General features: G+C 55.0%; 1 protein-coding gene across 1 annotated transcript in view; it reads left to right on the plus strand.

Annotated features, from left to right (window-relative positions):
- Positions 1-25981, plus strand: part of LOC140453733 (dynein axonemal heavy chain 6-like) — a 74277-nt gene that overhangs the window by 16677 nt on the left and 31619 nt on the right. The window contains exons 6-7 of the mRNA XM_072548696.1: positions 4366-4478; positions 5657-5769. Of these exons, the coding sequence (XP_072404797.1) occupies positions 4366-4478; positions 5657-5769 (226 nt within the window). The remainder of the gene's footprint in view (positions 1-4365; positions 4479-5656; positions 5770-25981) is intronic.

The raw sequence follows: 25981 nt of genomic DNA on the forward strand, positions 1-25981 counted from the left end.
CAGAGCCGGCTGGAAGGAGACGTTAGCATCGGCAGCTCGCTGTCTGAGAGAAGGCTGGAGCCAGATCCAACGACACTGTCAGAGAGTGAGTGGGGGGGGAGCTGGGTCATCATCGTAAGGTAGTAGGGTCACAGCAGGAATGTACTGCAGCTGGATCTCAGTCCAGAGAGACACGAGGACATGACAGCACACAGTGACCTCCTTGTGTACTGCAGCCACTCTGTAATTCTATCCACAACACCCACCAGTGCTTCTGAATTCTTGTCTTTCCTCATTTACTGCCAGACTCATCGGACTTCCTGTTCCTTTCTCACTCATCTCCTGCTGTTCACTTGCACCTTCACGTTCTCCGCTTAGAATTCTGTCCGTCTTTTCAAAATGTTTGCGCCACATCTTCCAAGAACTGAATAGCAAGGGGGACGGTGAGAAAGTTAGCCAGGGACTAGCTCCTTGACGTGAAACCGAAACGCTCTGATGTTCCCTACTGAAGGTGAAAGGGTGAGCCAGGATTCCAGTGAGTGGGCACTGGGTGGTCTCCTTGCATGGATTCACCGACAACAACATGAATCACAATCACACACTATCTCACTTCATCGATAGGTGGTTTCCCATTCGCCCAGACTCACTGGGGCTCTCCACCTTCAACACCAGGCCCCAAAGTGCACAGTCACAGGGAGTAGCTTTCAATCAAGGCTCGGGCTGTTTGTCTGGGGTACTCCATACACACAGTCAGGGGTATCCGAGTCTAGGGGATGCCTTACTCACCCAGGAGCTGGTGGCCTGTGGTATTATCACTGGACTGTTCAACCCGAGGACCGTGGCTCAAATCCCTGCCCTGGCTGATGGTGGAATTGGAATTCAATTTAATTTTAAAATCTGGAATTAAGAGTGGAAGGAAAACCCCATCAGCTTCACTAATGTCCTTTAGGGTGGGAATCTGCTAACCTTCCCTCGTCTCCAGACCCACAGCGATGGGGCTGACCCATCGCTGCCCCCCCCTGGGCAACTAGTGATGGGCAATAAACGCTGGCCTGGCCAGTGACACCTTCATCCTGTGAACGAATGAAACGAGCTTCAGTGAAGCAGCACAAAGTCCAGGCGACGATCAAAGCAGCACCCCCACCGCCCCCCCCAATCCCCCCCCCCAACCCTCCCACCCCCCCAACGGTCACAAAAACCCGGGAGAACCAACTGGCTGCACAGGCACACCGAGTAATTCCCTCATACCTTGGGCTGCTTTTACACAACAATGTCTTTCCTGGGGCTGGGAAGAGTGTTCGGACAGGACTCGGACTGTCATACGCTCACCCTGCGACATTATTGGCACGGTCTCCTTGCAATAAGGAACACTGTCCCAAGTTAAACTGGCAGCTTCTCCCTGGGTGGCCTTGTTGGAGTGCTCCACGCTCCATGTCCCAGAGTATCGAGGACCGTGCCAGGCCATCGTTTGGGAGACCTGGGAATATTGACTGTTCCCATCACTGAGGAGCTGTCCTGACCCAGTCTGATTGATGGATCCAGTCACTGCAGGGGTTCCCATTGGGACCTTACAAAGCAGTGAAGGTGTAGAGATAGGAAAGACCAGCAAGATGTGGACCAGCAACAACCCCACCCCCGTCCTCCCCCACCCCCGTCCTCCCCTGGTGGACAGGAGGACCACAATCAATCATTTCCTCTGCAGCACGGAGGGCTCCAGACTGAGGATGTTCAGGGACATTGTTACTGGCCCAAGTGAACTGGAATGTGACCAGCTCCTACCAAGACGCCAATGGGGACCTGCAGAGGATCTCGAAATGGTCAACTCATGACAGTGTTAGGGCTGTTAGCACTGCGGTCTGTGCCAGATCACACCCCCACATCCCTTTGTAATTTTTACAAGGGTTTGTAATTTTTATTAATGACTTGGATGAGGGGATTGAAGGATGGGTCAGCAAGTTTGCAGACGACACAGAGGTTGGAGGTGTCGTTGACAGTATAGAGGGCTGTTGTAGACTGCAGCGGGACATTGACAGGATGCAGAGATGGGCTGAGAGGTGGCAGATGGCGTTCAACCTGGATAAATGCGAGGTGATGCATTTTGGAAGGTCGAATTTTGAAAGTTGAGTACAGGATTAAGGATAGGATTCTTGGCAGTGGGAGGAACAGAGGGATCTTGGGGTGCAGGTACATAGATCCCTTAAAATGGCCACCCAAGTGGACAGGGTTGTTAAGAAAGCATATGGTGTTTTGGCTTTCATTAACAAGGGATTGAGTTTAAGGTAGTGAGATCTTGTTGCAGCTCTATAAAACTTTGGTTAGACCGCACTTGGAATACTGCGTCCAGTTCTGGTCGCCCTATTATAGGAAAGATGTGGATGCTTTGGAGAGGGTTCAGAGGAGGTTTACCAGGATGCTGCCTGGACTGGGGGGCTTATCTTATAAGGAGAGAGGTTGACTGAGCTCGGATTTTTCTCATTAGGGAAAAGGAGGAGGAGAGGGGACCTAATTGAGGTATACAAGATAATGAGAGGCATAGATAGAGTCAATAGCCAGAGACTATTTCTCAGGGCAGAAATGACTAACACGCAGGGTCATAGTTTTAAGCTGGTTGGAGGAAAGTATAGAGGGGATGTCAGAGGCGGGTTCTTTACACAGAGAGTTGTGAGAGCATGGAATGCGTTGCCAGCAGCAGTTGTGGAGGCAAGGTCATTGGGGACATTTAAGAGACTGCTGGACATACAGATGATCACAGAAATTTGAGGGTGCATACATGAGGATCAGTGGTCGGCACAACATCGTGGGCTGAAGGGCCTGTTCTGTGCTGTACTGTTCTATGTTCTATGTTCTATGTTCTATCCCTGTGTTTCCCCGGTGATGGGATCTGTGGTGAAGTCAGGACCCTCAGTGGTGTCCTCCTGGTGCTTGCCCACACATGCCAGTCAGAGTCCCATTGTACCGTGGTGTAAAGGGCACTTCCATCACTGCGATCGACAGCCACACTCCATCTTCACCAACTGAAGCTGCCATGATGCGGTTTTTTCTCGAGTGCTCTCATATTCCAATCTGTTCAGGGAGCCTGTTACCTCCAGAGGCTGGTTCCTGGAGGATGAGGCCTTCCTTTGCTGGCCTTGGCTGAAGACTATATGACTCCCTGAATGAGATGGGATGGTGGCACAATACTGCCCATTCTTTGCCCAGCGATGAGAATCTGCGAGACTCTCATGGACTTTACAGGAAGTGTAGCCCAGATTTCAACAGGCTTGGAATCTTGGAATCATAAGGTGTACCTCAGGACATGTCAGCTGTGTAGGAGTGTGTGCCACCCAGGTATGTACCTGCTGGAGCTGTTGTTAGCACTGCTATCTTACTGTGTGAAAGACCCAGCTTCGACTCCAGCCGCAGGTGTGGAGTTTGCATCTTCTCCCTGTGTCTGTGTGGATTTCCTCTGGATGCTCCAGTTTCCTGCCCAGTCCTAAGAAGTGTGGGTTAGCCATGGGAAATGACTGTGACAGGGATAGGGTCCGAAAGTTGGTGTGCACCTAATGAGTCGAACGATGTTCTGAACTTGGAGGTGTGTGCTGTACCCTGAAAACTGTTTTATACTGAGATGTTACAGGTACCTGTCGTGTGACTGACGAGCAGTCTCAGAGGACACTGCAAACCTGAAAATATGGAACATTCAGCTGTTTCCACAACACTTTAAATTTCACCAATCAGTTTAAATTGTGCCCCAGGATTGAAAAACCCAATCGAATTTGAATTTTACTGTTGTAACAACATTGAACCAATCAAACGATCCGCTGATTGGGGTATGAAAAAACCCAGCGTTTTGAGAGTTAGCCAGGGAGAGAGATCCATCTCGGGAAAGAGAGAGAGAGAGAGAGAAACTGCTATTGAAAACACTGTCGAACAAAGGTACCTTTATCATATGGAACATCTTTGTAGCAGGTGACCGTAGACGATCCCAGGGGACTCTCCAAACAGGGGAAGATCGACATCCGAGATGGTTTCGGAAATTGATTAGCTGCAAATGTAGCAGGGGCTTTATTGGATTGGCAGATTGTTCGAGAGTGGGAGGGAGATAACAAGACCTTAGAAAGAGGGAGGCATGGAGTTGGAAATAGTTGTTGTTTAATGTTGTCTTTTGGAGCGATTTTCTCTCTAAATAGTGAAATTTGGGGAGTACTCTGACAATCATGGTTTGACAGATTCTGAGCTGGGGGAAGCTTTTCTGGGAGTTTGGTTGAATTAACGGAAGGGTTTGGCCTGGATGGTGGCAATGGACACCTTCCCCGACAACACAAACATTGATAGGATAGGAAGGGGCAGATTGGTTTGGAGTAATGCTTCCCGTTCGGGTGTGAGTTCATTTCTCTTCCCATACAGCAACATTCCTATGAATCCTGCAAACCTCTGGCCTCCTGGATTGATGACCTGGCTGAGCGGGTGAACTTCTTCAGGACCTGGTCAAGGCAATTTACTGCAATTGCTCAGAAAAGGTACACACAGCCAGATCCCCATCCCCCAGATCCCCATCTCCCTGATCCCCATCCCCCAGATCCCCATCTCCCAGATCCCCATCCCCCAGATCCCCATCCCCCAGATCCCCATCCCCCAGATCCCCATCCCCCAGATCCCCATCCCCCAGATCCCCACCCCCCAGATCCCCACCCCCCAGATCCCCATCCCCCTGATCCCCATCCCCCGATCCCCATCCCCCTGATCCCCATCTCCCTGATCCCCATCCCCCAGATCCCCATCCCCCTGATCCCCATCCCCCTGATCCCCATCTCCCAGATCCCCATCCCCCTGATCCCCATCCCCCAGATCCCCATCCCCCAGATCCCCACCCCCCAGATCCCCACCCCCCTGATCCCCATCCCCCTGATCCCCATCTCCCTGATCCCCATCCCCCTGATCCCCATCCCCCTGATCCCCACCCCCCAGATCCCCATCCCCCTGATCCCCATCCCCCAGATCCCCATCCCCCAGATCCCCACCCCCCAGATCCCCACCCCCCAGATCCCCACCCCCCAGATCCCCATCCCCCTGATCCCCATCCCCCTGATCCCCATCTCCCTGATCCCCATCCCCCAGATCCCCATCCCCCAGATCCCCACCCCCCAGATCCCCACCCCCCTGATCCCCATCCCCCTGATCCCCATCCCCCTGATCCCCATCCCCCTGATCCCCATCTCCCAGATCCCCATCCCCCTGATCCCCATCTCCCAGATCCCCATCCCCCTGATCCCCATCCCCCTGATCCCCATCCCCCTGATCCCCATCTCCCTGATCCCCATCCCCCTGATCCCCATCCCCCAGATCCCCATCCCCCTGATCCCCATCCCCCTGATCCCCATCCCCCTGATCCCCATCTCCCTGATCCCCATCCCCCAGATCCCTATCCTCCAGATCCCCATCCCCCTGATCCCCATCCCCCAGATCCCCATCCCCCAGATCCCTATCCTCCAGATCCCCATCTCCTTGATCCCCAGTGATTACTCCACTATCCGATCCCCATCTCCTTGATCCCCTGGTTTCTCTCCCATATCTGATCCAAATTTCTCCACCCTGAAATGTAAATCCCATTTGCTCTGGTTGCTACTTTGTACCCTAAGGATACCGGGCTTCGCGCACCTCCTGTATTTAACTGCATTCATCTCTTCATGCTCCACAGGATCTCCCCCGGGAAAACACTGAAACTAACCCCGAGAAAGGCCAGTCAGCTTCAGGAGATTGACTCCCCAGAACCGTATTCCTTCTGGCTATCTGCATTCTTCTTCCCACAAGGTACGTTACCAAGGGCCTGTACTGGTCCACCACAGAGTGAACACCTGTACTGGTCCCTCACACACTGAGCGCCTGTACTGGTCCCTCACACACTGAGCGTCTGTACTGGTCCCTCACACACTGAGCGCCTGTAGTGGTCCCTCATAGAGTGAACACCTGTACTGGTCCCTCACACACTGAGCGCCTGTACTGGTCCCTCACACACTGAGCGTCTGTACTGGTCCCTCACACACTGAGCGCCTGTAGTGGTCCCTCATAGAGTGAACACCTGTACTGCTCCCTCACAGACTGAGCCCCTGTACTGGTCCCTCACAGACTGAGCACCTGTACTGGTCCCTCACAAACTGAGTGCCTGTACTGGTCCCTCACAGACTGAGCACCTGTACTGGTCCCTCACTGACTGAGCACCTGTACTGGTCCCTCACTCACTGAGCACCTGTACTGGTCCCTCAGAAACTGAGTGCCTGTACTGGTCCCTCACAGACTGAGCACCTGTACGCGTCATGCATAGAGTGAACATCTGTACTGGTCCCTCTCTGACTGAGCACCTGTTCTGCTCCCTCACTTACTGAGCACCTGTACTGGTCCCTCACAGACTGAGCGTCTGTACTGGTCCCTCACAGACTGAGCACCTGTTCTGGTCCCTCACAGACTGAGTACCTGTACTGGTCCCTCACAGACTGACCACCCATACTGGTCCCTCACAGATTGAGCATCTGTACTGGTCCCTCACAGATTGAGTGCCTGTACTGGTCCCTCACAATCTGAGCACCAGTACTGGTCCCTCAGAGACTGAGAACCTGTACTGGTCCCTCATTGACTTTGCACCTGTACTGTTACCGCACAGATTGAGCACCTGTACTGGTCCCTCACACACTGAGCGCCTGTAGTGGTCTCTCACATACGGAGCACCCGTACTGGTCCCTCACAGACTGGACATTTTTACTGTTTCCTCACAAACTGAGTGCCTGTACTGGTCTCTCAGAGGCACAGCACATGTACTGGTCCATCACACACGGAACACCTGTACTGGTTTCTCACGGACTTCGCACCTGTACTGGTCCCTCACAGACTGAGCGCCTGTACTGGTCCCTCAGAAACTGAGAACCCGTACGGGTCCCTCACAGAACAAGCGCCTGTACTGGTGCCTCACAAGTTGATGCCTGTACTGGTCCTTCACTGACTTCGCACCTGTACTGTTACCACACAGACTGAGCACCTGTACTGGTCCCTCACAGAGTGAGCACCTGTAATGATCCCTCACAGACTGAGCGCCTTAGTGTTCCCTCACAGACCAAGCGCCTGTACTGATCCCACACAGACTGAGCACCCGTACTGATCCCTGACAGAATGAACACCTGTACTGATTCCTCACAGACTGAGCACCTGTACTGATCCCTCACAGACTGAGCACCAGGACTGGTCCCTCACTAACTGAGCACCTGTACTGGTCCCTCACTCACTGAGCACCTGTACTGGTCCCTCACAAACTGAGTGCCTGTACTGGTCCCTCACAGACTGAGCACCTGTACTGGTCCGTCACTGACTGAGCACCTGTACTGGTCCCTCACTCACTGAGCACCTGTACTGGTCCCTCAGAAACTGAGTGCCTGTACTGGTCCCTCACAGACTGAGCACCTGTACGCGTCATGCATAGAGTGAACATCTGTACTGGTCCCTCACTGACTGAGCGCCTGTACTGTTCCCTCACAGACTGAGCGCCTGTACTGTTCCCTCACAGACTGAGCACCTGTACGCGTCATGCATAGAGTGAACATCTGTACTGGTCCCTCACTGACTGAGCGCCTGTACTGTTCCCTCACAGACTGAGCACCTGTACTGGACCCTCACTGACTGAGCACCTGTACTGGACCCTCACTGACTGAGCACCTGTACTGGTCCCTCACTCACTGAGCACCTGTACTGGTCCCTCAGAAACTGAGTGCCTGTACTGGTCCCTCACAGACTGAGCACCTGTACTTGTCCCACACAGACTGAGCACCTGTACTGGTCCCTCACAGACTGGACGCCTGTACTGGTCCCTCAGAGACTGAGCCCCTGTTCTGGTCCCTCACAGACTGAGCACCTGTACTGGTCCCTCACAGACTGAGCCCCTGTACTGGTCCCTCACAGACTGAGCACCTGTACTGGTCCCTCACAGACTGAGTGCCTGTACTGGTCCCTCACAGACTGAGAACCTGTACTGGTCCCTCACTGACTGAGCGCCTGTACTGGTCCCTCACAGACTGAGCACCTGTACTGGTCCCTCACTGACTGAGCATCTGTACTGGTCACTCACTGACTGAGCACCTGTACTGGTCCCTCACTGACTGAGCACCTGTACTGGTCCCTCACTCACTGAGCACCTGTACTGGTCCCTCACTGATTGAGCATCTGTACTGATCCCTCACAGACTGAGCGCCTGTACTAGTCCCTCACAGACTGAGCACCTGTTCAGGTCCCTCACAGACTGAGCACCTGTACCGGTCCCTCACTCACTGAGCGCCTGTACTGGTCCCTCACTCACTGAGCACCTGTACTGGTCCCTCACTGACTGAGCATCTGTACTGATCCCTCACAGACTGAGCGCCTGTACTAGTCCCTCACAGACTGATCACCTGTTCTGGTCCCTCACAGACTGAGCGCCTATACTGTTCCCTCACAGACCAAGCGCCTGTACTGGTCCCTCACTGACTGAGCACCTGTACTGGTCCCTCACTGACTGAGCACCTGTACTAGTCCCTCACAGACTGAGCACCTGTACTGGTCCCTCACAGACTGAGCTCCTATACTGGTCCCTCACTGACTGAGCACCTGTACTAGTCCCTCACAGACTGAGCACCTGTACTAGTCCCTCACAGACTGAGCACCTGTACTGGTCCCTCACAGACTGAGCCCCTGTACTGGTCCCTCTCTGACTGAGCACCTGTTCTGGTCCCTCACTCACTGAGCACCTGTACTGGTCCCTCACAGACTGAGCTCCTATACTGGTCTCTCACTGGCTGAGCACCTGTACTGGTCCCTCACAGACTGAGCCCCTGTACTGGTCCCTCTCAGACTGAGCCCCTGTACTGGTCCCTCTCAGACTGAGCACCTGTACTTGTCCCACACAGACTGAGCACCTGTACTGGTCCCTCACAGAGTGAGCACCTGTACTGGTCCCTCAGAGACTGAGCCCCTGTTCTGGTCCCACACAGACTGAGCCCCTGTTCTGGGCCCTCACAGACTGAGCACCTGTACTTGTCCCTCACAGAGTGAGCACCTGTACTGGTCCCTCACAGACTGGAGGCCTGTACTGGTCCCTGAGAGACTGAGCCCCTGTTCTGGTCCCTCACAGACTGAGCACCTGTACTGGTCCCTCACAAACTGAGTGCCTGTACTGATCCCTCACAGACTGAGCACCTCTACTGGTCCCTCACTGACTGAGCGCCTGTACTGGTCCCTCACTGACTGAGCATCTGTACTGATCCCTCACAGACTGAGCGCCTGTACTAGTCCCTCAGAGACTGAGCCCCTGTTCTGGTCCCTCACAGAATGAGCACCTGTACTGGTCTCTCACAGAATGAGCACCTGTACTGGTCCCTCACAGACTGAGTGCCTGTACTGATCCCTCAGAGACTGAGCCCCTGTTCTGGTCCCTCACAGACTGAGCACGTGTACTGGTCCCTCACAGACTGAGCGCCTGTACTAGTCCCTCAGAGACTGAGCCCCTGTTCTGGTCCCTCACAGACTGAGCACCTGTACTGGTCCCTCACCGACTGAGCACCTGTACTGGTCCCTCACCGACTGAGCACCTGTACTGGTCCCTAACTGACTGAGCACCTGTACTGGTCCCTAACTGACTGAGCACCTGTTCTGGTCCCTCACTGACTGAGCACCTGTACTGGTCCCTCACAGACTGAGCACCTGTACTGGTCCCTCACAAACTGAATGCCTGTACTGGTCCCTAACTGACTGAGCACCTGTACTGGTCCCTAACTGACTGAGCACCTGTTCTGGTCCCTCACTGACTGAGCACCTGTACTGGTCCCTCACAGACTGAGCACCTGTACTGGTCCCTCACAAACTGAGTGCCTGTACTGGTCCCTCACAGACTGAGCACCTGTACTGGTCCCTCACTGACTGAGCACCTGTACTGGTCCCTCACTCACTGAGCACCTGTACTGGTCCCTCAGAAACTGAGTGCCTGTACTGGTCCCTCACAGACTGAGCACCTGTACGCGTCATGCATAGAGTGAAAATCTGTTCTGGTCCCTCACTGACTGAGCGCCTGTACTGTTCCCTCACAGACTGGAGGCCTGTACTGGTCCCTGAGAGACTGAGCCCCTGTTCTGGTCCCTCACAGACTGAGCACCTGTACTGGTCCCTCACAAACTGAGTGCCTGTACTGATCCCTCACAGACTGAGCACCTCTACTGGTCCCTCACTGACTGAGCGCCTGTACTGGTCCCTCACTGACTGAGCATCTGTACTGATCCCTCACAGACTGAGCGCCTGTACTAGTCCCTCAGAGACTGAGCCCCTGTTCTGGTCCCTCACAGAATGAGCACCTGTACTGGTCTCTCACAGAATGAGCACCTGTACTGGTCCCTCACAGACTGAGTGCCTGTACTGATCCCTCAGAGACTGAGCCCCTGTTCTGGTCCCTCACAGACTGAGCACGTGTACTGGTCCCTCACAGACTGAGCGCCTGTACTAGTCCCTCAGAGACTGAGCCCCTGTTCTGGTCCCTCACAGACTGAGCACCTGTACTGGTCCCTCACCGACTGAGCACCTGTACTGGTCCCTCACCGACTGAGCACCTGTACTGGTCCCTAACTGACTGAGCACCTGTACTGGTCCCTAACTGACTGAGCACCTGTTCTGGTCCCTCACTGACTGAGCACCTGTACTGGTCCCTCACAGACTGAGCACCTGTACTGGTCCCTCACAAACTGAATGCCTGTACTGGTCCCTAACTGACTGAGCACCTGTACTGGTCCCTAACTGACTGAGCACCTGTTCTGGTCCCTCACTGACTGAGCACCTGTACTGGTCCCTCACAGACTGAGCACCTGTACTGTTCCCTCACAAACTGAGTGCCTGTACTGGTCCCTCACAGACTGAGCACCTGTACTGGTCCCTCACTGACTGAGCACCTGTACTGGTCCCTCACTCACTGAGCACCTGTACTGGTCCCTCAGAAACTGAGTGCCTGTACTGGTCCCTCACAGACTGAGCACCTGTACGCGTCATGCATAGAGTGAAAATCTGTTCTGGTCCCTCACTGACTGAGCGCCTGTACTGTTCCCTCACAGACTGAGCGCCTGTACTGTTCCCTCACAGACTGAGCACCTGTACTGGTCCCTCACAAACTGAGCCCCTATACTGGTCCCTCACTGACTGAGCACCTGTACTGGTCCCTCACTGACTGAGCGCCTGTACTGGTCCCTCACTGACTGAGCACCTGTACTGGTCCCTCACTCACTGAGCACCTGTACTGGTCCCTCACTGACTGAGCATCTGTACTGATCCCTCACAGACTGAGCGCCTGTACTAGTCCCTCAGAGACTGAGCCCCTGTTCTGGTCCCTCACAGACTGAGCACGTGTACTGGTCCCTCACAGACTGAGCACCTGTACTGGTCTCTCACAGACTGAGCACCTGTACTGGTCCCTCACAGACTGAGTGCCTGTACTGATCCCTCAGAGACTAAGCCCCTGTTCTGGTCCCTCACAGACTGAGCACGTGTACTGGTCCCTCACAGACTGAGCGCCTGTACTAGTCCCTCAGAGACTGAGCCCCTGTTCTGGTCCCTCACAGACTGAGCACGTGTACTGGTCCCTCACAGACTGAGCACCTGTACTGGTCTCTCACAGACTGAGCACCTGTACAGGTCCCTCACAGACTGAGTGCCTGTACTGATCCCTCACAGACTGAGCACCTGTACTGGTCCCTCACTGACTGAGCATCTGTACTGATCCCTCACAGACTGAGCGCCTGTACTAGTCCCTCACAGACTGAGCACCTGTTCTGGTCCCTCACAGACTGAGCACCTGTACCGGTCCCTCACTGACTGAGCGCCTGTACTGGTCCCTCACTCACTGAGCACCAGTACTGGTCCCTCACTGACTGAGCATCTGTACTGATCCCTCACAGACTGAGCGCCTGTACTAGTCCCTCACAGACTGATCACCTGTTCTGGTCCCTCACAGTCTGAGCGCCTATACTGTTCCCTCACAGGCCAAGCGCCTGTACTGGTCCCTCACCGACTGAGCACCTGTACTGGTCCCTCACAGACTGAGCTCCTATACTGGTCCCTCACTGACTGAGCACCTGTACTGGTCCCTCACAGACTGAGCCCCTGTACTGGTCCCTCTCTGACTGAGCACCTGTTCTGGTCCCTCACTGACTGAGCACCTGTACTGGTCCCTCACAGACTGAGCACCTGTACTGGTCCCTCACCGACTGAGCACCTGTACTGGTCCCTAACTGACTGAGCACCTGTACTGGTCCCTAACTGACTGAGCACCTGTTCTGGTCCCTCACAGACTGAGCCCCTGTACTGGTCCCTCACAAACTGAGTGCCTGTACTGGTCCCTCACAGACTGAGCACCTGTACTGGTCCCTCACTGACTGAGCACCTGTACTGGTCCCTCACTCACTGAGCAGCTGTACTGGTCCCTCAGAAACTGAGTGCCTGTACTGGTCCCTCACAGACTGAGCACCTGTACGCGTCATGCAGAGAGTGAAAATCTGTACTGGTCCCTCACTGACTGAGCGCCTGTACTGTTCCCTCACAGACTGAGCGCCTGTACTGTTCCCTCACAGACTGAGCACCTGTACTGGTCCCTCACTCACTGAGCACCTGTACTGGTCCCTCACAAACTGAGTGCCTGTACTGGTCCCTCACTGACTGAGCACCTGTACTGGTCCCTCACTGACTGAGTGCCTGTACTGGTCCCTCACAGACTTAGCACCTGTACGCGTCATGCATAGAGTGAACATCTGTACTGGTCCCTCACTGACTGAGCGCCTGTACTGTTCCCTCACAGACTGAGCACCTGTACTGGACCCTCACTGACTGAGCACCTGTACTGGTCCCTCACTCACTGAGCACCTGTACTGGTCTCTCAGAAACTGAGTGCCCGTACTGGTCCCTCACAGACTGAGCACCTGTACGCGTCATGCATAGAGTCAACATCTGTACTGGTCCCTCACTGACTGAGCGCCTGTACTGTTCCCTCACAGACTGAGCGCCTGTACTGTTCCCTCACAGACTGAGCACCTGTACTGGTCCCTCACAGACTGAGCCCCTATACTGGTCCCTCACTGACTGAGCACCTGTACTGGTCCCTCACTGACTGAGCGCCTGTACTGGTCCCTCACTCACTGAGCACCTGTACTAGTCCCTCACTCACTGAGCACCTGTACTGGTCCCTCACTCACTGAGCACCTGTACTAGTCCCTCAGAAACTGAGTGCCTGTACAAGTCCCTCACAGACTGAGCACCTGTACGCGTCATGCATAGAGTGAACATCTGTACTGGTCCCTCACTGACTGAGCGCCTGTACTGTTCCCTCACAGACTGAGCACCTGTACTGGTCCCTCACTGACTGAGCACCTGTACTGGTCCCTCACTCACTGAGCACCTGTACTGGTCCCTCACTCACTGAGCACCTGTACTAGTCCCTCAGAAACTGAGTGCCTGTACAAGTCCCTCACAGACTGATCACCTGTACGCGTCATGCATAGAGTGAACATCTGTACTGGTCCCTCACTGACTGAGCGCCTGTACTGTTCCCTCACAGACTGAGCGCCTATACTGTTCCCTCACAGACTGAGCACCTGTACTGATCCCTCAAAGACTGAGCGCCTGTACTGTTCCCTCACAGACCAAGCGCCTGTACTGGTCCCTCACCGACTGAGCACCTGTACTGGTCCCTCACTGACTGAGCACCTGTACTGGTCCCTCACAGACTGAGCACCTGTACTGGTCCCTCACAGACTGAGCCCCTATACTGCTCCCTCACTGACTGAGCACCTGTACTGGTCCCTCACAGACTGAGCACCTGTACTGGTCCCTCACTCACTGAGCACCTGTACTGGTCCCTCACTGACTGAGCACCTGTACTGGTCCCTCACTCACTGAGCACCTGTACTAGTCCCTCAGAAACTGAGTGCCTGTACTGGTCCCTCACAGACTGAGCACCTGTACGCGTCATGCATAGAGTGAACATCTGTACTGGTCCCACACAGACTGAGCGCCTGTACTGTTCCCTCACAGACTGAGCACCTGTACTGGTCCCTCACTCACTGAGCACCTGTACTGGTCCCTCAGAAACTGAGTGCCTGTACTGGTCCCTCACAGACTGAGCACCTGTACGCGTCATGCATAGAGTGAATATCTGTACTGGTCCCTCACTGACTGAGCGCCTGTACTGTTCCCTCACTGACTGAGCACCTGTACTGGTCCCTCACTCACTGAGCACTTGTACTAGTCCCTCAGAAACTGAGTGCCTGTACTGGTCCCTCACAGACTGAGCACCTGTACGCGTCATGCAAAGAGTGAACATCTGTACTGGTCCCTCACTGACTGAGCGCCTGTACTGTTCCCTCACAGACTGAGCACCTGTACTGGACCCTCACTGACTGAGCACCTGTACTGGTCCCTCACTCACTGAGCACCTGTACTGGTCCCTCAGAAACTGAGTGCCTGTACTGGTCCCTCACAGACTGAGCACCTGTACGCGTCATGCAAAGAGTGAACATCTGTACTGGTCCCTCACTGACTGAGCGCCTGTACTGTTCCCTCACAGACTGAGCGCCTGTAATGTTCCCTCACAGACTGAGCACCTGTACTGGTCCCTCACTGACTGAGCCCCTATACTGGTCCCTCACTGACTGAGAACCTGTACTGGTCCCTCACTGACTGAGCGCCTGTACTGGTCCCTCACTCACTGAGCACCTGTACTGGTCCCTCACTCACTGAGCACCTGTACTGGTCCCTCAGAAACTGAGTGCCTGTACTGGTCCCTCACAGACTGAGCACCTGTACGCGTCATGCATAGAGTGAACATCTGTACTGTTCCCTCACTGACTGAGCGCCTGTACTGTTCCCTCACAGACTGAGCGCCTATACTGTTCCCTCACAGACTGAGCACCTGTACTGATCCCTCAAAGACTGAGCACCTGTACTGGTCCCTCACAGACTGAGCCCCTATACTGCTCCCTCACTGACTGAGCACCTGTACTGGTCCCTCACAGACTGAGCACCTGTACTGGTCCCTCACTCACTGAGCACCTGTACTGGTCCCTCACAGACTGAGCCCCTGTACTGGTCCCTCACAGACTGAGCCCCTGTACTGGTCCCTCACAGACTGGAGGCCTGTACTGGTCCCTCACTGACTGAGCACCTGTACTGGTCCCTCTCAGACTGAGCACCTGTACTTGTCCCACACAGACTGAGCACCTGTACTGGTCACTCACAGAGTGGACGCCTGTACTGGTCCCTCAGAGACTGAGCCCCTGTTCTGGTCCCTCACAGACTGAGCACGTGTACTGGTCCCTCACAGACTGGGCACCTGTACTGGTCTCTCACAGAATGAGCACCTGTACTGGTCCCTCACAGACTGAGCGCCTGTACTAGTCCCTCAGAGACTGAGCCCCTGTTCTGGTCCCTCACAGACTGAGCACATGTACTGGTCCCTCACAGACTGAGCACCTGTACTGGTCTCTCACAGAATGAGCACCTGTACTGGTCCCTCACAGACTGAATGCCTGTACTGATCCCTCAGAGACTGAGCCCCTGTTCTGGTCCCTCACAGACTGAGCACCTGTACTGGTCCCTCACCGACTGAGCACCTGTACTGGTCCCTCACCGACTGAGCACCTGTACTGGTCCCTAACTGACTGAGCACCTGTACTGGTCCCTAACTGACTGAGCACCTGTTCTGGTCCCTCACTGACTGAGCACCTGTACTGGTCCCTCACAGACTGAGCACCTGTACTGGTCCCTCACAAACTGAATGCCTGTACTGGTCCCTAACTGACTGAGCACCTGTACTGGTCCCTAACTGACTGAGCACCTGTTCTGGTCCCTCACTGACTGAGCACCTGTACTGGTCCCTCACAGACTGAGCACCTGTACTGGTCCCTCACAAACTGAGTGCCTGTACTGGTCCCTCACAGACTGAGCACCTGTACTGGTCCCTCACTGACTGAGCACCTGTACTGGTCCCTCACTCACTGAGCACCTGTACTGGTCCCTCAGAAACTGAGTGCCTGTACTGGTCCCTCACAGACTGAGCACCTGTACGCGTCATGCATAGAGTGAAAATCTGTTCTGGTCCCTCACTGACTGAGCGCCTGTACTGTTCCCTCACAGACTGAGCGCCTGTACTGTTCCCTCACAGACTGAGCACCTGTACTGGTCCCTCACAGACTGAGCCCCTATACTGGTCCCTCACTGACTGAGCGCCTATACTGTTCCCTCACAGACTGAGCACCTGTACTGGTCCCTCACTGACTGAGCGCCTGTACTGGTCCCTCACTCACTGAGCACCTGTACTAGTCCCTCACTCACTGAGCACCTGTACTGGTCCCTCACTCACTGAGCACCTGTACTAGTCCCTCAGAAACTGAGTGCCTGTACAAGTCCCTCACAGACTGAGCACCTGTACGCGTCATGCATAGAGTTAACATCTGTACTGGTCCCTCACTGACTGAGCGCCTGTACCGTTCCCTCACAGACTGAGCGCCTATACTGTTCCCTCACAGACTGAGCACCTGTACTGATCCCTCACAGACTGAGCACCTGTACGCGTCATGCATAGAGTGAACATCTGTACTGGTCCCACACAGACTGAGCGCCTGTACTGTTCCCTCACAGACTGAGCACCTGTACTGGTCCCTCACTCACTGAGCACCTGTACTGGTCCCTCAGAAACTGAGTGCCTGTACTGGTCCCTCACAGACTGAGCACCTGTACGCGTCATGCATAGAGTGAATATCTGTACTGGTCCCTCACTGACTGAGCGCCTGTACTGTTCCCTCACTGACTGAGCACCTGTACTGGTCCCTCACTCACTGAGCACTTGTACTAGTCCCTCAGAAACTGAGTGCCTGTACTGGTCCCTCACAGACTGAGCACCTATACGCGTCATGCATAGAGTCAACATCTGTACTGGTCCCTCACTGACTGAGCGCCTGTACTGTTCCCTCACAGACTGAGCGCCTGTAATGTTCCCTCACAGACTGAGCACCTGTACTGGTCCCTCACAGACTGAGCCCCTATACTGGTCCCTCACTGACTGAGCACCTGTACTGGTCCGTCACTGACTGAGCGCCTGTACTGGTCCCTCACTCACTGAGCACCTGTACTGGTCCCTCACTCACTGAGCACCTGTACTGGTCCCTCAGAAACTGAGTGCCTGTACTGGTCCCTCACAGACTGAGCACCTGTACGCATCATGCATAGAGTGAACATCTGTACTGGTCCCTCACTGACTGAGCGCCTGTACTGTTCCCTCACAGACTGAGCGCCTATACTGTTCCCTCACAGACTGAGCACCTGTACGCGTCATGCATAGAGTGAACATCTGTACTGGTCCCTCACTGACTGAGCGCCTGTACTGTTCCCTCACAGACTGAGCGCCTATACTGTTCCCTCACAGACTGAGCACCTGTACTGATCCCTCAAAGACTGAGCACCTGTACTGGTCCCTCACAGACTGAGCACCTGTACTTGTCCCTCACAGAGTGAGCACCTGTACTGGTCCCTCACAGACTGGAGGCCTGTACTGGTCCCTGAGAGACTGAGCCCCTGTTCTGGTCCCTCACAGACTGAGCACCTGTACTGGTCCCTCACAAACTGAGTGCCTGTACTGATCCCTCACAGACTGAGCACCTCTACTGGTCCCTCACTGACTGAGCGCCTGTACTGGTCCCTCACTGACTGAGCATCTGTACTGATCCCTCACAGACTGAGCGCCTGTACTAGTCCCTCAGAGACTGAGCCCCTGTTCTGGTCCCTCACAGAATGAGCACCTGTACTGGTCTCTCACAGAATGAGCACCTGTACTGGTCCCTCACAGACTGAGTGCCTGTACTGATCCCTCAGAGACTGAGCCCCTGTTCTGGTCCCTCACAGACTGAGCACGTGTACTGGTCCCTCACAGACTGAGCGCCTGTACTAGTCCCTCAGAGACTGAGCCCCTGTTCTGGTCCCTCACAGACTGAGCACCTGTACTGGTCCCTCACCGACTGAGCACCTGTACTGGTCCCTCACCGACTGAGCACCTGTACTGGTCCCTAACTGACTGAGCACCTGTACTGGTCCCTAACTGACTGAGCACCTGTTCTGGTCCCTCACTGACTGAGCACCTGTACTGGTCCCTCACAGACTGAGCACCTGTACTGGTCCCTCACAAACTGAATGCCTGTACTGGTCCCTAACTGACTGAGCACCTGTACTGGTCCCTAACTGACTGAGCACCTGTTCTGGTCCCTCACTGACTGAGCACCTGTACTGGTCCCTCACAGACTGAGCACCTGTACTGGTCCCTCACAAACTGAGTGCCTGTACTGGTCCCTCACAGACTGAGCACCTGTACTGGTCCCTCACTGACTGAGCACCTGTACTGGTCCCTCACTCACTGAGCACCTGTACTGGTCCCTCAGAAACTGAGTGCCTGTACTGGTCCCTCACAGACTGAGCACCTGTACGCGTCATGCATAGAGTGAAAATCTGTTCTGGTCCCTCACTGACTGAGCGCCTGTACTGTTCCCTCACAGACTGGAGGCCTGTACTGGTCCCTGAGAGACTGAGCCCCTGTTCTGGTCCCTCACAGACTGAGCACCTGTACTGGTCCCTCACAAACTGAGTGCCTGTACTGATCCCTCACAGACTGAGCACCTCTACTGGTCCCTCACTGACTGAGCGCCTGTACTGGTCCCTCACTGACTGAGCATCTGTACTGATCCCTCACAGACTGAGCGCCTGTACTAGTCCCTCAGAGACTGAGCCCCTGTTCTGGTCCCTCACAGAATGAGCACCTGTACTGGTCTCTCACAGAATGAGCACCTGTACTGGTCCCTCACAGACTGAGTGCCTGTACTGATCCCTCAGAGACTGAGCCCCTGTTCTGGTCCCTCACAGACTGAGCACGTGTACTGGTCCCTCACAGACTGAGCGCCTGTACTAGTCCCTCAGAGACTGAGCCCCTGTTCTGGTCCCTCACAGACTGAGCACCTGTACTGGTCCCTCACCGACTGAGCACCTGTACTGGTCCCTCACCGACTGAGCACCTGTACTGGTCCCTAACTGACTGAGCACCTGTACTGGTCCCTAACTGACTGAGCACCTGTTCTGGTCCCTCACTGACTGAGCACCTGTACTGGTCCCTCACAGACTGAGCACCTGTACTGGTCCCTCACAAACTGAATGCCTGTACTGGTCCCTAACTGACTGAGCACCTGTACTGGTCCCTAACTGACTGAGCACCTGTTCTGGTCCCTCACTGACTGAGCACCTGTACTGGTCCCTCACAGACTGAGCACCTGTACTGTTCCCTCACAAACTGAGTGCCTGTACTGGTCCCTCACAGACTGAGCACCTGTACTGGTCCCTCACTGACTGAGCACCTGTACTGGTCCCTCACTCACTGAGCACCTGTACTGGTCCCTCAGAAACTGAGTGCCTGTACTGGTCCCTCACAGACTGAGCACCTGTACGCGTCATGCATAGAGTGAAAATCTGTTCTGGTCCCTCACTGACTGAGCGCCTGTACTGTTCCCTCACAGACTGAGCGCCTGTACTGTTCCCTCACAGACTGAGCACCTGTACTGGTCCCTCACAAACTGAGCCCCTATACTGGTCCCTCACTGACTGAGCACCTGTACTGGTCCCTCACTGACTGAGCGCCTGTACTGGTCCCTCACTGACTGAGCACCTGTACTGGTCCCTCACTCACTGAGCACCTGTACTGGTCCCTCACTGACTGAGCATCTGTACTGATCCCTCACAGACTGAGCGCCTGTACTGGTCCCTCAGAGACTGAGCCCCTGTTCTGGTCTCTCACAGACTGAGCACCTGTACTGGTCCCTCACAGACTGAGTGCCTGTACTGATCCCTCAGAGACTAAGCCCCTGTTCTGGTCCCTCACAGACTGAGCACGTGTACTGGTCCCTCACAGACTGAGCGCCTGTACTAGTCCCTCAGAGACTGAGCCCCTGTTCTGGTCCCTCACAGACTGAGCACGTGTACTGGTCCCTCACAGACTGAGCACCTGTACTGGTCTCTCACAGACTGAGCACCTGTACAGGTCCCTCACAGACTGAGTGCCTGTACTGATCCCTCACAGACTGAGCACCTGTACTGGTCCCTCACTGACTGAGCATCTGTACTGATCCCTCACAGACTGAGCGCCTGTACTAGTCCCTCACAGACTGAGCACCTGTTCTGGTCCCTCACAGACTGAGCACCTGTACCGGTCCCTCACTGACTGAGCGCCTGTACTGGTCCCTCACTCACTGAGCACCAGTACTGGTCCCTCACTGACTGAGCATCTGTACTGATCCCTCACAGACTGAGCGCCTGTACTAGTCCCTCACAGACTGATCACCTGTTCTGGTCCCTCACAGTCTGAGCGCCTATACTGTTCCCTCACAGGCCAAGCGCCTGTACTGGTCCCTCACCGACTGAGCACCTGTACTGGTCCCTCACAGACTGAGCTCCTATACTGGTCCCTCACTGACTGAGCACCTGTACTGGTCCCTCACAGACTGAGCCCCTGTACTGGTCCCTCTCTGACTGAGCACCTGTTCTGGTCCCTCACTGACTGAGCACCTGTACTGGTCCCTCACAGACTGAGCACCTGTACTGGTCCCTCACCGACTGAGCACCTGTACTGGTCCCTAACTGACTGAGCACCTGTACTGGTCCCTAACTGACTGAGCACCTGTTCTGGTCCCTCACAGACTGAGCCCCTGTACTGGTCCCTCACAAACTGAGTGCCTGTACTGGTCCCTCACAGACTGAGCACCTGTACTGGTCCCTCACTGACTGAGCACCTGTACTGGTCCCTCACTCACTGAGCAGCTGTACTGGTCCCTCAGAAACTGAGTGCCTGTACTGGTCCCTCACAGACTGAGCACCTGTACGCGTCATGCAGAGAGTGAAAATCTGTACTGGTCCCTCACTGACTGAGCGCCTGTACTGTTCCCTCACAGACTGAGCGCCTGTACTGTTCCCTCACAGACTGAGCACCTGTACTGGTCCCTCACTCACTGAGCACCTGTACTGGTCCCTCACAAACTGAGTGCCTGTACTGGTCCCTCACTGACTGAGCACCTGTACTGGTCCCTCACTGACTGAGTGCCTGTACTGGTCCCTCACAGACTTAGCACCTGTACGCGTCATGCATAGAGTGAACATCTGTACTGGTCCCTCACTGACTGAGCGCCTGTACTGTTCCCTCACAGACTGAGCACCTGTACTGGACCCTCACTGACTGAGCACCTGTACTGGTCCCTCACTCACTGAGCACCTGTACTGGTCTCTCAGAAACTGAGTGCCCGTACTGGTCCCTCACAGACTGAGCACCTGTACGCGTCATGCATAGAGTCAACATCTGTACTGGTCCCTCACTGACTGAGCGCCTGTACTGTTCCCTCACAGACTGAGCGCCTGTACTGTTCCCTCACAGACTGAGCACCTGTACTGGTCCCTCACAGACTGAGCCCCTATACTGGTCCCTCACTGACTGAGCACCTGTACTGGTCCCTCACTGACTGAGCGCCTGTACTGGTCCCTCACTCACTGAGCACCTGTACTAGTCCCTCACTCACTGAGCACCTGTACTGGTCCCTCACTCACTGAGCACCTGTACTAGTCCCTCAGAAACTGAGTGCCTGTACAAGTCCCTCACAGACTGAGCACCTGTACGCGTCATGCATAGAGTGAACATCTGTACTGGTCCCTCACTGACTGAGCGCCTGTACTGTTCCCTCACAGACTGAGCACCTGTACTGGTCCCTCACTGACTGAGCACCTGTACTGGTCCCTCACTCACTGAGCACCTGTACTGGTCCCTCACTCACTGAGCACCTGTACTAGTCCCTCAGAAACTGAGTGCCTGTACAAGTCCCTCACAGACTGATCACCTGTACGCGTCATGCATAGAGTGAACATCTGTACTGGTCCCTCACTGACTGAGCGCCTGTACTGTTCCCTCACAGACTGAGCGCCTATACTGTTCCCTCACAGACTGAGCACCTGTACTGATCCCTCAAAGACTGAGCGCCTGTACTGTTCCCTCACAGACCAAGCGCCTGTACTGGTCCCTCACCGACTGAGCACCTGTACTGGTCCCTCACTGACTGAGCACCTGTACTGGTCCCTCACAGACTGAGCACCTGTACTGGTCCCTCACAGACTGAGCCCCTATACTGCTCCCTCACTGACTGAGCACCTGTACTGGTCCCTCACAGACTGAGCACCTGTACTGGTCCCTCACTCACTGAGCACCTGTACTGGTCCCTCACTGACTGAGCACCTGTACTGGTCCCTCACTCACTGAGCACCTGTACTAGTCCCTCAGAAACTGAGTGCCTGTACTGGTCCCTCACAGACTGAGCACCTGTACGCGTCATGCATAGAGTGAACATCTGTACTGGTCCCACACAGACTGAGCGCCTGTACTGTTCCCTCACAGACTGAGCACCTGTACTGGTCCCTCACTCACTGAGCACCTGTACTGGTCCCTCAGAAACTGAGTGCCTGTACTGGTCCCTCACAGACTGAGCACCTGTACGCGTCATGCATAGAGTGAATATCTGTACTGGTCCCTCACTGACTGAGCGCCTGTACTGTTCCCTCACTGACTGAGCACCTGTACTGGTCCCTCACTCACTGAGCACTTGTACTAGTCCCTCAGAAACTGAGTGCCTGTACTGGTCCCTCACAGACTGAGCACCTGTACGCGTCATGCAAAGAGTGAACATCTGTACTGGTCCCTCACTGACTGAGCGCCTGTACTGTTCCCTCACAGACTGAGCACCTGTACTGGACCCTCACTGACTGAGCACCTGTACTGGTCCCTCACTCACTGAGCACCTGTACTGGTCCCTCAGAAACTGAGTGCCTCTACTGGTCCCTCACAGACTGAGCACCTGTACGCGTCATGCATAGAGTCAACATCTGTACTGGTCCCTCACTGACTGAGCGCCTGTACTGTTCCCTCACAGACTGAGCGCCTGTAATGTTCCCTCACAGACTGAGCACCTGTACTGGTCCCTCACTGACTGAGCCCCTATACTGGTCCCTCACTGACTGAGAACCTGTACTGGTCCCTCACTGACTGAGCGCCTGTACTGGTCCCTCACTCACTGAGCACCTGTACTGGTCCCTCACTCACTGAGCACCTGTACTGGTCCCTCAGAAACTGAGTGCCTGTACTGGTCCCTCACAGACTGAGCACCTGTACGCGTCATGCATAGAGTGAACATCTGTACTGTTCCCTCACTGACTGAGCGCCTGTACTGTTCCCTCACAGACTGAGCGCCTATACTGTTCCCTCACAGACTGAGCACCTGTACTGATCCCTCAAAGACTGAGCACCTGTACTGGTCCCTCACAGACTGAGCCCCTATACTGCTCCCTCACTGACTGAGCACCTGTACTGGTCCCTCACAGACTGAGCACCTGTACTGGTCCCTCACTCACTGAGCACCTGTACTGGTCCCTCACAGACTGAGCCCCTGTACTGGTCCCTCACAGACTGAGCCCCTGTACTGGTCCCTCACAGACTGGAGGCCTGTACTGGTCCCTCACTGACTGAGCACCTGTACTGGTCCCTCTCAGACTGAGCACCTGTACTTGTCCCACACAGACTGAGCACCTGTACTGGTCACTCACAGAGTGGACGCCTGTACTGGTCCCTCAGAGACTGAGCCCCTGTTCTGGTCCCTCACAGACTGAGCACGTGTACTGGTCCCTCACAGACTGGGCACCTGTACTGGTCTCTCACAGAATGAGCACCTGTACTGGTCCCTCACAGACTGAGCGCCTGTACTAGTCCCTCAGAGACTGAGCCCCTGTTCTGGTCCCTCACAGACTGAGCACATGTACTGGTCCCTCACAGACTGAGCACCTGTACTGGTCTCTCACAGAATGAGCACCTGTACTGGTCCCTCACAGACTGAATGCCTGTACTGATCCCTCAGAGACTGAGCCCCTGTTCTGGTCCCTCACAGACTGAGCACCTGTACTGGTCCCTCACCGACTGAGCACCTGTACTGGTCCCTCACCGACTGAGCACCTGTACTGGTCCCTAACTGACTGAGCACCTGTACTGGTCCCTAACTGACTGAGCACCTGTTCTGGTCCCTCACTGACTGAGCACCTGTACTGGTCCCTCACAGACTGAGCACCTGTACTGGTCCCTCACAAACTGAATGCCTGTACTGGTCCCTAACTGACTGAGCACCTGTACTGGTCCCTAACTGACTGAGCACCTGTTCTGGTCCCTCACTGACTGAGCACCTGTACTGGTCCCTCACAGACTGAGCACCTGTACTGGTCCCTCACAAACTGAGTGCCTGTACTGGTCCCTCACAGACTGAGCACCTGTACTGGTCCCTCACTGACTGAGCACCTGTACTGGTCCCTCACTCACTGAGCACCTGTACTGGTCCCTCAGAAACTGAGTGCCTGTACTGGTCCCTCACAGACTGAGCACCTGTACGCGTCATGCATAGAGTGAAAATCTGTTCTGGTCCCTCACTGACTGAGCGCCTGTACTGTTCCCTCACAGACTGAGCGCCTGTACTGTTCCCTCACAGACTGAGCACCTGTACTGGTCCCTCACAAACTGAGCCCCTATACTGGTCCCTCACTGACTGAGCACCTGTACTGGTCCCTCACTGACTGAGCGCCTGTACTGGTCCCTCACTGACTGAGCACCTGTACTGGTCCCTCACTCACTGAGCACCTGTACTGGTCCCTCACTGACTGAGCATCTGTACTGATCCCTCACAGACTGAGCGCCTGTACTAGTCCCTCAGAGACTGAGCCCCTGTTCTGGTCCCTCACAGACTGAGCACGTGTACTGGTCCCTCACAGACTGAGCACCTGTACTGGTCTCTCACAGACTGAGCACCTGTACTGGTCCCTCACAGACTGAGTGCCTGTACTGATCCCTCAGAGACTAAGCCCCTGTTCTGGTCCCTCACAGACTGAGCACGTGTACTGGTCCCTCACAGACTGAGCGCCTGTACTAGTCCCTCAGAGACTGAGCCCCTGTTCTGGTCCCTCACAGACTGAGCACGTGTACTGGTCCCTCACAGACTGAGCACCTGTACTGGTCTCTCACAGACTGAGCACCTGTACAGGTCCCTCACAGACTGAGTGCCTGTACTGATCCCTCACAGACTGAGCACCTGTACTGGTCCCTCACTGACTGAGCATCTGTACTGATCCCTCACAGACTGAGCGCCTGTACTAGTCCCTCACAGACTGAGCACCTGTTCTGGTCCCTCACAGACTGAGCACCTGTACCGGTCCCTCACTGACTGAGCGCCTGTACTGGTCCCTCACTCACTGAGCACCAGTACTGGTCCCTCACTGACTGAGCATCTGTACTGATCCCTCACAGACTGAGCGCCTGTACTAGTCCCTCACAGACTGATCACCTGTTCTGGTCCCTCACAGTCTGAGCGCCTATACTGTTCCCTCACAGGCCAAGCGCCTGTACTGGTCCCTCACCGACTGAGCACCTGTACTGGTCCCTCACAGACTGAGCTCCTATACTGGTCCCTCACTGACTGAGCACCTGTACTGGTCCCTCACAGACTGAGCCCCTGTACTGGTCCCTCTCTGACTGAGCACCTGTTCTGGTCCCTCACTGACTGAGCACCTGTACTGGTCCCTCACAGACTGAGCACCTGTACTGGTCCCTCACCGACTGAGCACCTGTACTGGTCCCTAACTGACTGAGCACCTGTACTGGTCCCTAACTGACTGAGCACCTGTTCTGGTCCCTCACAGACTGAGCCCCTGTACTGGTCCCTCACAAACTGAGTGCCTGTACTGGTCCCTCACAGACTGAGCACCTGTACTGGTCCCTCACTGACTGAGCACCTGTACTGGTCCCTCACTCACTGAGCAGCTGTACTGGTCCCTCAGAAACTGAGTGCCTGTACTGGTCCCTCACAGACTGAGCACCTGTACGCGT

The sequence above is a fragment of the Chiloscyllium punctatum genome, chromosome 3 (assembly GCF_047496795.1).
Source record: "Chiloscyllium punctatum isolate Juve2018m chromosome 3, sChiPun1.3, whole genome shotgun sequence".
In the NCBI taxonomy this organism is placed as follows: Eukaryota; Metazoa; Chordata; class Chondrichthyes; order Orectolobiformes; family Hemiscylliidae; genus Chiloscyllium; species Chiloscyllium punctatum.